A 14,475-nucleotide genomic window follows, 5' to 3' on the forward strand; every position below is an offset into this window, starting at 1 on the left:
GATGGGAGGAGACCCTGGACTCACTGAGCAGGTACAGGGCTGCTGTGCACAGTCTGTTAAATGTTAAATGTCCCCTGCCTTCTGTGGACAGGAGGCCCTCCCCTTTAGCCCCAGCTTCCCACTGAGAGTCGGCCACTATGGGTCCTCGAGGTCCAGGGCAGCCACCTGAGCCTGAGGCCAGCTACTTGCACTGCTATTCCCATTGCCCCTTCTGCCTGCTTCCTGTTCCTGCAAGGGACGCATCCACACCTTAGCCTGGACGACAGAGAGAAGCACCAGGATGGGAAGGAGCACAGCTTCAGGATGACGTGCAGGGGAGGTCCGAAAGCCCTGCACAGAGCAGTGCCCCAGGCCAGACCGTGGGCAGCAGCCACATACTGAAGTACCCGCCAGCATGCCTGACTACCCACAGACGACGCGCGTGCTCGGTTGTCCCCTCGGATGGAGGGCACCTACCTCTTGCGCAGCGTAGACTCACACACTTTGACCACACTGATGACCTCTTTGACAGTTCTCCGGAAGTCATGCATCCTGGCAGCAACCAGAAGGGCTGGAACGAACCAAGATGGGCTCAGTGACACTTGGCCATAGCCGCTGTAGCCGCACGGTGGTCATGGCCCGCCCTATACATAGAGGTCATGACCCTGAAGCTAAACCTGGCCTCGGTCTGCTGCCCACATGCCACCTGGTGCTGGACCCCAGAGCTGGTGGCCTGACCATGCAGTGCCCACACTTCTTTTAGGCAAGGATACCTGGGGGCCACAGAGGTGTCACGGCATACAATCGGAAGACTGCATCTGCGTGCTGCCTTGCACGTAATACACCCTGACTAAAAAGCCGTAACGAGTGCAGCCCCACACGCCCCACCTGAGAGCACGAGAACTGAAACAGACTTTTGGGAATTCTGTGTGACCCCTGAAAGCACAAGGAGGTGGCGTTCTGGTGACCGTGGTGAGTGACGCGTTCAGGATGGGAGCTAAGGGCTCAAAAAGGACAGGGCCGAGTCAGGAAGGAAAGAAGGTGGTGCCATCCCAGGGTGGCCAGAGGGTGCTTCTGTTTCCCAAAGAACAGGTGCCTTAGCGAGCCGCTCAACCCTGCCCCGCCTGCTGCAAACCAGGTCTCAGGCAGACAGAGTCCAGGGCAGCGTCAACCCTGACATCAGCTGCAGGTTGGAGCCCAGGCACTGCAGACAGGAGTGGAAAGTGTGGGGAGGGGACCCAGGGTTCAGGAGAAACTGCCCAGCTGACAGGTATGCCCGACCAGCAGCACAAGGAGGCAGGAGGGCTGTGTGCATGGGTAAGGGCAGCAGGGGCTGAGAGCCACAGAGCAGTACTCTCCCTCTCATTGGGCTGGGCGGAGTGCCCCAGAAGCCAGGATGGGTCCCAGGGGCAAACAGAAAACCTTGTGAAGTGCGGAGTCGCTAGCCACTGGGAGCAGCACCCCAGGGCCAGGCAGGGATGCCCACCATGCCACTCGAGCCACTCAGCCTCTGTCCCTGTCCTCAGGCCAAGGAGGCCCAGAGGGGAGAGAGTCCAGAGGGCAGAGAGACCAGGGGCCACAGGAGGCCAGGGCCTGCAGGTTCCGCCTGCTGACCAGCAAGGCTGAGTCTGCAACCTGCTATGAAATGAGGCCAAACTACCCAACAACGGCCGAGGGAGTGAGGGGCTGTAAGTCTACAGAGTAAGGATGGCACCAAGCTCTGGGGGTGTGCGGTGTTACCGTGCAAATCTCCGCTGTGTGTCTGGGGATTTTCCTGGCTGTCCACCCTCCAGCCCCATGGGCCAATCTGCCCTGCCTGCAACATCGCGGTGCCCCTCCCCGTCCTGCACCATACCTGCGCCGCAGAGCCCGAAGGGGCACCGTCCCTGAGCCATACCTGCACCGCAGAGCCCCGAGGGGCGCCGGCCCGTGTGCATCCAATCCCTCTTCATGCGCTGCAGCAGCCGCAGGGCCGTCATGGACACCTCATGGTTCTTCTCCCCAAACTCCAGCAGGTGGGCGAAGCGTGGGATGTACAGGCAGGGGTCTGTGGCACACGCTGAGCTCAGTGCAGCTGGCCCAGCAGCGCCCCCACGGCAGGCCGGCGCAACTCCCAACCCCATCTGGGGACCCTCCTGCCTGTCCCCCGTGCACGGCCCGTGTCCTCTTCCCTCCCGTGGCCTGGACCCCTGCCCCTTGGCCAGAGTGGTTGCAGACAGTGTGCCCAGTGCTCCCACCATTGGGTAGGCAGGTGGTGCAGCGCCATGGTGGCCTCCGTCCCTCACGCAGGCCTCCCGCCGCCCTCTGGGAGCACGGAGAGGGCTTTACACTGCCAGGCCTGTGCGTGGCTGTCAGGGACATGCTGCCCATGGCGCCCATCACATTTCAGGTTGTTTCCTTAGGGTATGCGTCCTAGAAGTGGAATTACCAAGAAAGAGCATGGATGGGGTAGGTTCCAGACGCAAGAACATAAACAAGCCCTCTCACACCAGCTGGGCAGTTCACATCAGCTCACTCCCACACACGTGGGGAAGACGGCCCGCTCAGCACCTGCAGCTGGGCAGTTCACATCAGCTCACTCCCACACACGTGGGGAAGACGGCCTGCTCAGCACCTGCACCCAGTGCTGCATGTTGCTACTGTGGGGGCAACCACGGACCAGAGCACACGTGTGCATGCATGCACGCACACACACACACTCACATGCATGCATATCTGCACTCACACACACGCTCACATGCGTGCACTTTCACGCACAGCACTCACATACACACACTGACATGCGTGCAGTCTCTCACACTCACAAACATACCTGCATTCACACACGCACTCGCTCCCACACACGCTCACATGAATGCACTTCCACACACGTGCACAGCACTCACGTACACACACACTCACACACGCACACATCTTGTTGACTAATTCTGCATTTCACAGTTTACCAGTGAGATTAAACTTATTCACATGTTTACTTCCTATTATTTCCCCTCCTATGACATGTCAGCAGTTCAGATCCACCAGGCACTCCTTGGAAACTCCATGGGGCAGTTCTACTGTGTCCTATAGGGTCGCTAGGAGTTGGAATCGACTCGATGGCAGTGGGTTTGGTTTTGGTTTATGGTGTGTCAGCTTATCTTTTTTCTTTTTGTCTACTGCCATGTGTGTGTTTTGGTAAATAAATCTGTATTTCTTACTAAGGAAAAATGAATCTGAGTGTTAACGTCACAACTCTACTCATTTCAACTAAAACATTTAAAATAAAGGGTCGGTACGCACATGCGCGCGCGCACACACACACACTCTGACCCTTATCGGGTGTCTTCTCTATGCCTGGCGCCATGCTAGGTGCTGGGGCTGCTTTATGGAGCTGACAGCCTGGTGGGGTGACAGAGGTCCACCCTGGAGGAGACAGGCTGGGGTGGGGGCAGCAAGGAATGGTGATGGAGGGACACCAGCGAGTAGTAGGGCCACAGGAAGGGAGGGACTTGTCAGCTCCTGTAACCCCCTCCCCAACAACCTGCTCAGAGGTGAGGAAGATGCTGCAGATGTCCGCCAGCACCCGACACCCTCCCCTTTTGGCTCTCAGCCCCCTTGCATCATCCTAAATGACTGGGGTCTGGCCTGGGACTCCATGAGGTCCTACCGGCATTCCTGTCCACCTCAGCCCACCTGAAGGACACAGAGAAGGGTTCTGAGGCCCCTGAAGGCAGGCGAGGTGCCGAGGGGCTGCGCGGGCCAAGCAACACTGTCCCGCACTGAGCCCGGCGGCTGCACTGTGAGGAGCAACGCCCCAGGACTGCATCAGCCGCCTGCCCACACTGGCCAAGTGGGCAGCTATCACTCAACCTCCAGGCCACGTGACTAGGACACGGTGGGGCCAGGCTCGAGTCCGGCTGGTCTGGACAATAGCCTACTCCTCATGATAAAAACTCTCAGTAAAAATAGAAACAAAAGGGAGGAATACACGGGGTCACTGTACCAAAAAAAACTGGTCCATGTTCAACCATTTCAGGAGGCGGCATGTGATCAAGAACTGATGGTGCTGAAGGATGGAGCTGAAGGTGCACTGAAGGCCTTGGTGAGAAACAAGGCTCCAGAAATCGACAGGACACCAATTCAGAGTTGTTTTTTTATTTTTCATTGTACTTTAGGTGCAAGTTTACAGCTCAAGTTAATCTCTCATACAAAACTTTACACACATACTGTCACGTAACACCAGCAGCAGTCCCCATGACAACACACTCTCCTTTTCCACTCTGGGTTTCCCGTCTCCATCCAACCAGTTCCTGTCCCTTCTCATCCTGCCTCCGGAAAGGAGCCGCTCATCTGGTCTTCTGCACCTGCTTGAACTAAGGAGCGCACCCTTCAGGAGTCTTATGTTTTATATAGGCCAGTCAAACTTTGTCTGAAGAGTGGTCTTCAGAAATGTTTTTAGTTCTAGGTTAACATAGTGTCCAGGGCCATGTTTTTGGGGGGTTCCTCCAGTCTCAGTCAGACCATTAAGACCAAAAAGACCATGGTCTTTTTACTGAATTTGAATTCTGTTCCACATTTTCTTCCCACTCCATCAGGGACTTTCTGTTGTGTTCCCTGTCAGGGTGGTCACTGGTGGTAGCCAGGCACCATCTAGTTCTTCTGGTCTCAGGCTGATGGAGTCTCGGTTTATGTGGCCCTTTTGTCTCTTGGGCTCATATCTTCCTTGTGTCTTTGGTGTTCTTCATTCTCGTTTCCTCCAGGTGGGCTGGGATCAATTGATGTATCTTAGATAGCCACTCACAACCTTTTAAGACCCCAGACGCCACTCACCAAAGTGGGATGCAGGACGTTTTCTTAATAAACTTTGTTATGCCAACTGACCCAGATGTTCCCTGAAACCATGGTCCTCAGGCCCCCGGCCTTGCTACTCTGTCCCTTGAAGTATCTGCTTGTATCCAGGAAACTTCTTAGCTCTTGGTTTAGTCCAGTTGACCTCCTCTGTACTGTGTTGTCCTTCCCTTCACCCAAGATGATTCCTGGCTACTGTCTAGTTACTGAATTTCCCTCTCCCTCACTTCCCCACCCCCATAACTACACCAAAGAATGTTTTCTGTGTTTAAACCTTTTCTTGAATTCTTGTAATAGTGGTCTCCTACAATATCTGTCCTTTTGCGACTCGCTAATTTCACTCTGCATAATGCCCTCCACATTCATCCATGCTGTGGTATTCCGCAGATTCTTCATTGTTCTTTATCACTGTGCGGTATTCCGTTGTAGGTATATACCATAATTTATCCATTTATCTGTTGATGGACACCTAAGTTGTTGCCATCTTTTTGCTACTGCGACCATGGGTGTGCATATATGTCTATTCATGCGATGGTTCTTACTTCTCTAGAATATATTCCAAGGAGTGGGATTGCTGTGCCGCATAGTACTTCTGTTTCTAGCTTTTTAAGGAAGCGCCAAATCCATTTCCAAAGTGGTTGTGCCATTTTACATTTCTACCAGCAGTGCGTAAGTGTTCCAGTCTCTCTACAGGCTCTCCAACATTTATTATTTTGTGGTTTTTGGATTAGTGCCAGACTTGTTGGGGTGAGATGGTATCTCACTGTAGTTTTGATATGGATTTCTCTAATGGCTAACAATCATGAGCATTTCCTTATGTATCTGAATGTCATCTTTGGTGAAATACCTGTTCATATTCTCTGCTCGTTTTTTAATTGGGTTGTCTTTTTGTTGTTGAGGTGTTGCAGTATCTTGCAGATTTTAGAGATTAGACCCTTGTTGGATATGCCGTAGCCAAAATTTTTTTCCCAGTCTGTATGTCTTTTTTTTACTCTTCCGGTGATGTCCTTTGACGAGCATAAGTGTTTGACCTTTAGAAGCTCCCAGTTATCTAGTTTCTCTTCTGGTTTTTATGCACTGTTGGTTGTGGTTTGTATTCTGTTTATGCCATGTATTAGGGCTCCCAGCGTTGTCCCTCTTTTTTCTTCCATGATCTTTATTGTTTTAGATTTTATATTTAGGTCTTTGATCCATTTTGAGTTAGTTTTTACACGTGGTGTGAGAGATATGGGTCTTGTTTCATTTTTTTGCAGACGGATATCTAGTTACACCATTGGTTAGGGGGGCTGTCTTTTCCCCATTTAATGGATTTTGGGCCTTTGTCAAATATCAGCTTCTCACCGGTGGATGTCTTTACATCTGGGTTCTCAACTCTGTTCCACTGGTCTGTATATCTGTTGTTGTACCAGTACCAGGCTGTTCTGACTACGGTGGCAGTATAATAGGTTCTAAAATCAGGTAGTGTGAGAGCTCCCAACTTGTTCTTCTTTTTCAATAGTGCTTTACTTATCTGGGGCCTCTTCCATATGAAGTTGGTGATTTGTTTCTCTGTCTCATTAAAAAATATTGTTGGAATTTGGATGGGACTTGTATCTATAGGTTGCTTCGGGTAGGAATAACATTTTCACCATGTTGAGTGTTCCTGTCCATGACCATGGTATGTTTTTCCACTTACGTAGGTCTCTTTTGGTCTCTCACAGTCCTGTCTTACAGTTTTTATCGTATAGGTCTTTTACATCTCTGATCAGATTCATTCCTAAGTATTTTATCTTCTTGGGGGCTACTGTAAATGGTATTGACTTGGTGATTTCCTTTTCAAACTTCTCTTTGTTGGTGTAGAGGAAGTGAACTGATTTTTGTATATTTATCACGTATTCTGATACTTTGCTGAAATCTTCTATTAGATCCAGTGGTTTTCTTGCGGATTCTTTGGGGTTTTCTGTGCATAAGATCTTATCATCTGCAAATAGGGATACTTTTACTTCTTCATTACTGATGTGGACGCCCTTTATTTCTTTTTCTAGCCTAGCTGTGCTGACTAGGGCCTCCAGCACAATGTTGAATAAAAGTGGTGATAAAGGGCATCCTTGTCTGGTTCCTGTTCTCAGGGGGGATCCTTTCAGACTCTCGCCAATATAGTCGATTTGATTCCTATGTAATCCATCTCGTGAGGTCCGCATGTATAGTCACCTTTATGTAACACTGGAGGTGCTCACTTGTCTATGCCAGGAAATTTAAGACAGCTATTTGCCCAATCTACTAAAAGAGATCCATATTTGTGCCCACTCCACCAAAGGAAAGTTATCCAACAGAATGCAAAAATTATAAAACCATGTCATTAATATCACATGCTAGTAAAACTCAGCTGATGATATTTCCGAGACTTCTATAGTCATTCATCAACAGGGAACTGCTAGAAATCCAAGCCAGGTTCAGAAGAGGATGTAGAACCAGGGATATCACTGCTGAAGTCAGATGGATCTTTCTGAAAGCAGAGACTACCAGAACGATGTTTACCTGTGTTTTACTGACTATCGAAAGGGTCTTAACAAATTATGGAACCCGTACATAGACCCAGAGGCAGTTGTTCAAAGAGAACAAGTAGATACAGCGTGGTTTAAAATCAGAAAAAGTGTGCACCAGGGCTGTATCCTTTTACCATATTTATTCAATCCATATGCTGAGCAAAAAATCCAAGAAGCTCGATTCTATGAAGAACAAAGCATCGGAACTGGAGCAAGACTAATTAACAACCTGCAATATGCAAATAACACAACCTTGCTTGCTGATGAAAGATTACAGCCTTCAGTATGGATTATACTTTAACATAAAAAAAAAAAATCCTCACAACTGCATCAATACGCAACATCGTGATAAATGGAAAAAAATACTGAAATTGTCAAGAATTTCATTTTACTTGGATCCAAGAAATCAAATGACTATTGCACTGGACAAATATGCTGCAAATGGCCTCTTTAAAATCTTAAAAAGCAAAGGTGTCACCCTGAGGACTAACGTGCACCCAACCCATGCCGTGGTATCTTCAATTGCCTTATGTGCATGCAAAAGGTGGACGATGAAAAAGGAAGACTGAAGAAGAATTGATGCATTTCAATTACGGTGTTGGATAGGAATACTGAATATTATCATACACTGCTAGAAAAACAAACAAATCTGTGTTGGAAGACATACAACCAGAACATTCCTCAGAAGGGTGGATAGTGAGACTTTGTCTTACTTACTTTGGACGTGTTACCAGGAAGGACCAATCCCTGGAGAAGGACATCATGCTTGGCAGAGGGTTAGTTAAAAAAGAGGAAGACCCTGAACGAGATGGACTGACGTGGTGGCTGCAGAAATGGGCTAAACATACCTACTGTTGCGAGGATGGTGCAGAATCGGAAACCCTGGTGGCGTAGGGGTTAAGTGCCACGGCTGATAACCAAAAAGTCAGCAGTTCAAATCCACCAGGCACTCCTTGGAAACCCTGTGAGGCCGTTCTACTCTGTCCTGTAGGGTCACTATGAGTCAGAGTTGACTCGATGGCAGTGGGTTTCGTTTTTTTTTTTTTTTGATGCAGAATCAGCCAACCGCTTTGTTCCAGTATCTGTAAGGTCTCTAGGAGCGAACCAACTCGACATCACTGAATAATAACATACCCAAGAGCGGAGTTTCTGGGTACCTGTTTGTGCTCGGCTTCAGCAGACACTGTCAGAGAGCTTTGCAAAGTGTCTGTGCCAAGTTGCGAGCCCACGCAAAACGTGGAAGTTCTAGATGCGCCACACCCTGGTCAAGGCAGCCAGCATCGGCCTTAAGTTTAGCTACTTTCAGGGGCTCGGTGATGCCCCATCTCCTGGATGATCAATGATGCGAAAACTCTTCAGATGCTTACTGCCCATGTGAATGGTGTCTGTTCACATCTTTCACCCATTTATCAAAAACTGGCTTGTTGAGCCTTTTCCTTTCTCATTTGCAATTCTTTATATCAATTTGAGATATAAATTCTTTGCTGAAAACAAAGCAAATATCTTCTGAAAGGGATTTTCTCTAGGGAAACATTTACTAAATGGAGCAGGCCTACTAAACAGACCAATAATCATGGAAAGAACTAAAAGCTTGTGTTTTAATTTCTAGACCAAGGTGGGGAGACCCAGTGATGAAATCGCTGAGCTGTTGGGCTACATTTTGCACGTTTCTCTAGGAAAGTTCTGAAGAAGGGAAGCACAGGAGAAACACTGGGGACCATTTACATGCCTTGAATGAGAAGCCCCTTCTCAAAGCAAAGGCTCTAGGGCTGGAAGGGTGAGTCCAGCCTAGGCGGCACGATAACTGTGTGGCCTCGGCAGAGGATGCAACCTCTGGGGCTGTTTCCTCGTCTGTAAAATCAGGAGCCAATGACACAGATTAATTTTTGAATGTTGAACCAGGATTGCATTTCTGGGATAAATCCCAAACAATAATGATGAATTAACCTTTTTATAAACTGTTGAATCTGATCTGTTAATTAAAAATGTTTACACCTATATGCATGAAAGATACTTGTTTATAGGTCACTTTCCTTATAATGTTTTTGTCTCGTTTTGGTATGCGTACTTTAACACATATCGCAACAGTAAAAAAAAAATCAGTTTCTCTCTGGGGAAAAATAAAATCAAGAGTGAGTCCGGTGCCACCTGCCTCCCAGGATTAGTGTGAGGATGACGACAGCCTGTGCTGAGAACGGTGCATGGCCTGGAATTGTCCGTTCAGCGGTAGCTGCGACCACCCCCAGACACAAGATGAGACACAGCACCTGACCAGAAAAAACCATGACCAACATCAGAGACAGACATGGAGCAGTGCCCACTGGGAGCTCAGAGTCTAGGGCTGGGTGCCCGGAACCAAATTCTGACTTTTCCATCTGCCAGCTGTGTGATCTTAAACAAGTACTAACCTCTCTGTGCCTGTTTCCTCATGGAAAAAAGTGAGAGAGTAAGAACTCCTACCTCATCCGGGTGGATATACGTAAAGCCCTCAGCACAGGGTGGTAAGTGCTATTGACGACTGCTAGCTTCTGATAACTGCAATAATCTGAACTATGAAGTGCACTCCAAAAAATCAATTAGAAAAGGACCATAAGCAATCCAATAAAAAACAGTAAAGGGTATAAATGCCTGTCAGGAAAAATCACAAATGATCAATACACACAGGAGACGTGCTCTACTATGTTCAGAGTTCAAGAAACGCAAACTACAACAACGAGGCACGATTTTTCATACACTAACGCCGACTAACAAAGCCAACCTGGGGTGCTGATGAGGGAAACATGAGCCCTCAGGAGCTTCCCAGGGTAGAACCGCACTGTGTGGTGTGACCCCTACAGCAAAAACGGCGCTCCTCAAACCCAGCATTTCACGGCCCCTAAGTTGTCCCAGGAAACCCTGGTGCTTAGTGGTTAAGTGCTACGGCTGCTAACCAAAGGGTCGGCGGTTCAAATTCGCCAGGCGCTCCTTGGAAACTCCATGGGGCAGTTCTACTCTGTCCTATAGGATCGCTGTGAGTCGGAATCGACTCGACGGCACTGGGTTTGGTTTGGGTTAAGTTGTCCCACAAAACCCCACTCGTTTCCAGGGGAAGAGCGCCCACCGCCTGTGGGAGACTCCGCGGCTTTAAAAACCACCCGGTGGCTCGGCAAGAGAGGCGGCCTGAAGGGTAACACGACGGGACCCCACTGTGCCCCACGACCCTCCTCCACATCAAGGCGATCCAGGCGGGACGACGGCAACAATCCCACGAATCGCCACCAAGCTGCTAACAGCAATCTTCTTTAAAAAGGAACGGAGTCGCCCCCCTGCACTACGCTCCTCTAAACGCTCGCGCTTCTGGGGAACCTGTCATTTTTCTGAAAACAGATGTGAAACAAGAGGAGCAAAGCACTGAGCGCGCAGGAGAGGAAAGCAGCCTTTACGGGCTACGAGCGCGCCTGCCGGGGCCCCCAGCCGGGACAGACCCCCAGACCCCGCAGCTGTCCCACACGCCCCCCGCCGGCCCCAGCACCCAGGGCCGGACTGCGCGTCCGGGGGAACCGACCACCCACTCCGGGCTTCTGCGGGCCGGGCATTGCGTCATCGGCGCGGGGCGGAGCCGCGGCGGGGGCGGGGTCACGGCCAGGGGGCGGGGCCAAGCAGGGACGGGGCCGCGGGCAGGGCCCAGGCCGGGCGGGGGCGGAGCCGGGGGCGGGGCGGGGCGTGCGCCGTGACGTACCCCGACGCACAGTGACGCGCGGCCGCCTTGGTGAGCAGAAGGCGCCTGTGGGCGGGCAGGCGGGCGGGGGCGGAGCCGCGGGCGGGGGCGGAGCCGGGGGCGGAGCCGGCCGGGCGTGCGCCGTGACGTGCCCCGACGCGCAATGACGCGCGGCCGCCTTGGTGAGCAGAAGGCGCCGGTGGGCGTGCGGGCGGGCGGGGGCGGAGCCGCGGCCGGGGGCGGAGCCGGCCGGGGCGTGCGCCATGACGAGCCCCGACGCGCAGTGACGCGCGGCCGCCGCGGCGAGTGGAAGCCGCCGGCGGGCGCGCGGGCGTGCGGGCGTGCGGGCGGACGGCGCCCCCTGCGGCCGAGCTCCGGGCGCCGGCGGCGGGCCGGGCAGGCGGGCGGGGCGGCGCGGAGGTGAGCAGCCCGCCCGCCGCGCCCATGCTGCTGCCCCTGGCCTGCCTGCACGGCCGCGTCGCGCAGTGCCTCACCTCCCTCCTTCTGCTTCCAGAGCCGCTCCCGAAGCCCCGGCGCGGGGCAGGGGCGCGCGGGGCAGAGGCGCGCGGGGCAGGGGCGCCGACATGCGCTGAGGCCGCCCCCGCCGCGCCGCCCGCGAAGATGGCCGCGGAGCTCTACCCCCGCGCCGCCGCCCCGACCGCCACCGACATCGCCAACAGCAACGCCGCCGGCCCCGCCGCCGCCGCCGCCGCCGCCGCGGGCAGGAAGGGAGGCCCGCGCTGCCCGCCCTGCGCCCCGGCCCCGCCGCCGCCGCCCGCGCCCGCGCCGCCCGCCCTCAACAACAACTTGGAGAGCCCCAACTGGCAGTCCTTCCACCCGACCCTGCGCGAGAGGTGAGCCCGGGCCCGCCCCGTCCCCGGCGCCCGGCCGCCGCCCGCCGCGCGCAGACCCGAGCCCTGTGTCCGCCCTTTGCAGGAACGCGCTCATGTTCAACAACGAGCTCATGGCCGACGTCCACTTCGTCGTGGGGCCGCTGGGGGCGGCCAGGAGGGTGCCCGCCCACAAGGTTGGTAGCGAGGCTCGGTCCTCCGCGCTCCCCCGGCCACCTGCCACCTCCCCGGTGTCCGCCCTCCTCCGACACAGCCCCGCTCCGTGCCCGCCCTGCGGCCGGCCGCATGGGCGAGGGCGCCGGGCCCCTAGCACCCTCTTTTCTGTCCACAGTACGTGCTGGCCGTGGGCAGTTCCGTCTTCTATGCCATGTTTTATGGGGACCTTGCAGAAGTCAAGTCGGAGATTCACATACCAGACGTGGAGCCGGCAGCTTTTCTCATCTTGTTAAAGTAAGTCTGTCTGTATCTGGGAAGGGGGTTCCTTCCTGCCCTGGTGCCACCACGCAGCATCTAGCAGTCTCTGTCCGAAGGGACAAAAGGAGCTAGTGGCTCTTCCTCCTAGTCCCAGGAGCCATCCAGACCTCTGTTCAGGGCCTCTGACCCCAGCCCTTACTTGCCTAGGTACATGTACAGTGACGAAATCGATCTGGAAGCCGATACGGTGCTGGCCACTCTTTATGCTGCCAAGAAGTACATCGTTCCTGCCCTTGCCAAAGCCTGTGTCAACTTTCTGGAGACAAGTCTGGAAGCAAAAAATGCCTGTGTCCTGCTCTCCCAGAGCCGGCTGTTTGAGGAGCCCGAGCTGACCCAGCGCTGTTGGGAGGTCATCGATGCACAGGCTGAGATGGCGCTGCGGTCTGAAGGTTTCTGTGAGATTGACCGGCAGACACTGGAAATCATTGTGACACGGGAGGCCCTCAACACCAAGGAGGCGGTGGTCTTCGAGGCCGTCCTGAACTGGGCCGAGGCGGAGTGCAAGAGGCAAGGCCTGCCAGTCACCCCACGGAACAAGAGGCACGTTTTGGGACGAGCCCTCTACCTAGTCCGAATTCCCACCATGACCCTGGAAGAATTTGCCAACGGCGCAGCCCAGTCAGACATCCTAACACTAGAGGAGACCCACAACATCTTTCTCTGGTACACAGCTGCCAAGAAGCCCCCCCTGGAGTTCCCCCTGACCAAGAGGAAGGGCCTCGCCCCACAGAGGTGCCACCGATTCCAGTCCTCCGCCTACCGCAGCAACCAGTGGCGGTACCGGGGGCGGTGCGACAGCATCCAGTTTGCGGTAGACAGGAGGGTGTTTGTTGCTGGGCTGGGGCTATACGGGTCGAGCTCTGGGAAAGCTGAGTACAGCGTGAAAATCGAACTGAAGCGGCTAGGGGTCGTCCTGGCACAGAATCTGACTAAGTTTGTCTCCGATGGCTCTAGTAACACCTTCCCTGTCTGGTTTGAGCACCCGGTCCAGGTCGAGCAGGACACTTTCTACACCGTGAGCGCAGTCCTGGACGGCAGTGAGCTCAGCTACTTTGGGCAGGAAGGGATGACGGAGGTGCAGTGTGGGAAGGTGACCTTCCAGTTCCAGTGCTCCTCTGACAGCACCAATGGGACCGGGGTCCAGGGCGGGCAGATCCCGGAGCTCATCTTCTACGCCTGAGACACCAGGGCTGCCAGTGGGCGTGGTGCACTGCGAATGGGCACGCAGAAGGTGGTGCTGCTTGCCCCTTTTCTCCAGCACGTTGCCCAAGTAAGTGTGGCATAAGTGTGGGTGCTTGGCGCCTGGTGCACACTTACTCCTGAGCTGGCAGGCTCGCGGACCCTAATGGCTTCACTTACTTCCTATCTCTTTTGTACCTAGACAGCTGTAGCCGTGAACTGTGAAATAGAAAGCTTTTCCATACGGCCAGAGCCTTGTGTTGCTGAGTCTGTGGCTGAGTCTCTGTGGGCCTCACAGGTGTCTGTTGTACAGTGGGGTGTGCGTCTCAGGCAGAGGGCAGCCTTTGGGGTACAAGGCAGGCCCTGTTCCCCTCCCAGTAGCACCCACATAACCTGCTCCAAGGGATTTGCCATCCTCCCACCCTGCTGGATTTTAAATAGTATCTTCAGACTGTTGTCCAAAACGGTGGGGGAGTCGGTTAAAGCTGTCCGTCTATTTAAGCGGGTTTTCATAATAAAGTTCTAATAAAACAATAGCCACGTGTAGATAAATGAGTACAGAAGTGTTAAGTTGGGTATTCTATTTCTCATATAACTGAGAAGATGAAGACTGCTCTCTGCCATCACTAGAAGAAACTCTAAACCACTAGGCGATGCTAAGTGGTAGACAGAATACATCCCGGGGAGCCATCTGTTCCCGCCCGTCGTCCTGTCTGCCCAGCGTCTGCTCTCCACCAGCAGGCAGGCTGGGCTCACCTCTGTTCTGGGCCTGCTGGCTAGAACGCTCTACTCCGTAGAGCATCACAGTGGCTTAAAGCCCCATTGCAGGAGTGCCACTGGGCTGCTGCTCGAGAGTAGAGCTGACTCTGATGGCTCATACCCTGCCCCCTAACCCCCGCGCTGTGCACAGTGGCTTTGTTCCTGGAAAGCCTCTGCTTGACCC

General features: G+C 53.4%; 2 protein-coding genes across 8 annotated transcripts in view; one reads left to right on the forward strand and one right to left on the reverse strand.

Moving 5' to 3' along the window:
• BRF1 (BRF1 RNA polymerase III transcription initiation factor subunit) overlaps window positions 1-14,475 on the reverse strand; it is an 86,035-nt gene that overhangs the window by 21,984 nt on the left and 49,576 nt on the right. For 5 of the 7 annotated variants that reach the window (XM_064293094.1, XM_064293089.1, XM_064293091.1 and 2 more), the window contains 2 exons: window positions 1,877-2,026; window positions 457-550 (listed from right to left, as the gene is read on the reverse strand). The exons of 1 other annotated variant lie outside the window; for it this stretch is intronic. In XM_064293094.1, coding sequence (XP_064149164.1) covers window positions 457-550; window positions 1,877-2,026 — 244 coding nt within the window. The remainder of the gene's footprint in view (window positions 1-456; window positions 551-1,876; window positions 2,027-14,475) is intronic. One more of the 7 variants, XM_064293092.1, reaches the window with a different exon arrangement.
• BTBD6 (BTB domain containing 6) lies at window positions 11,473-14,068 on the forward strand. Its single transcript, XM_064293097.1, has 4 exons — window positions 11,473-11,882; window positions 11,965-12,055; window positions 12,211-12,329; window positions 12,501-14,068. The coding sequence occupies exons 1-4, from the start codon at window positions 11,473-11,475 to the stop codon at window positions 13,531-13,533; spliced, it is 1,653 nt and encodes a 550-aa protein (XP_064149167.1). The 3' UTR covers window positions 13,534-14,068.

This window comes from Loxodonta africana, chromosome 10, assembly GCF_030014295.1.
Source record: "Loxodonta africana isolate mLoxAfr1 chromosome 10, mLoxAfr1.hap2, whole genome shotgun sequence".
Taxonomy (NCBI): Eukaryota; Metazoa; Chordata; class Mammalia; order Proboscidea; family Elephantidae; genus Loxodonta; species Loxodonta africana.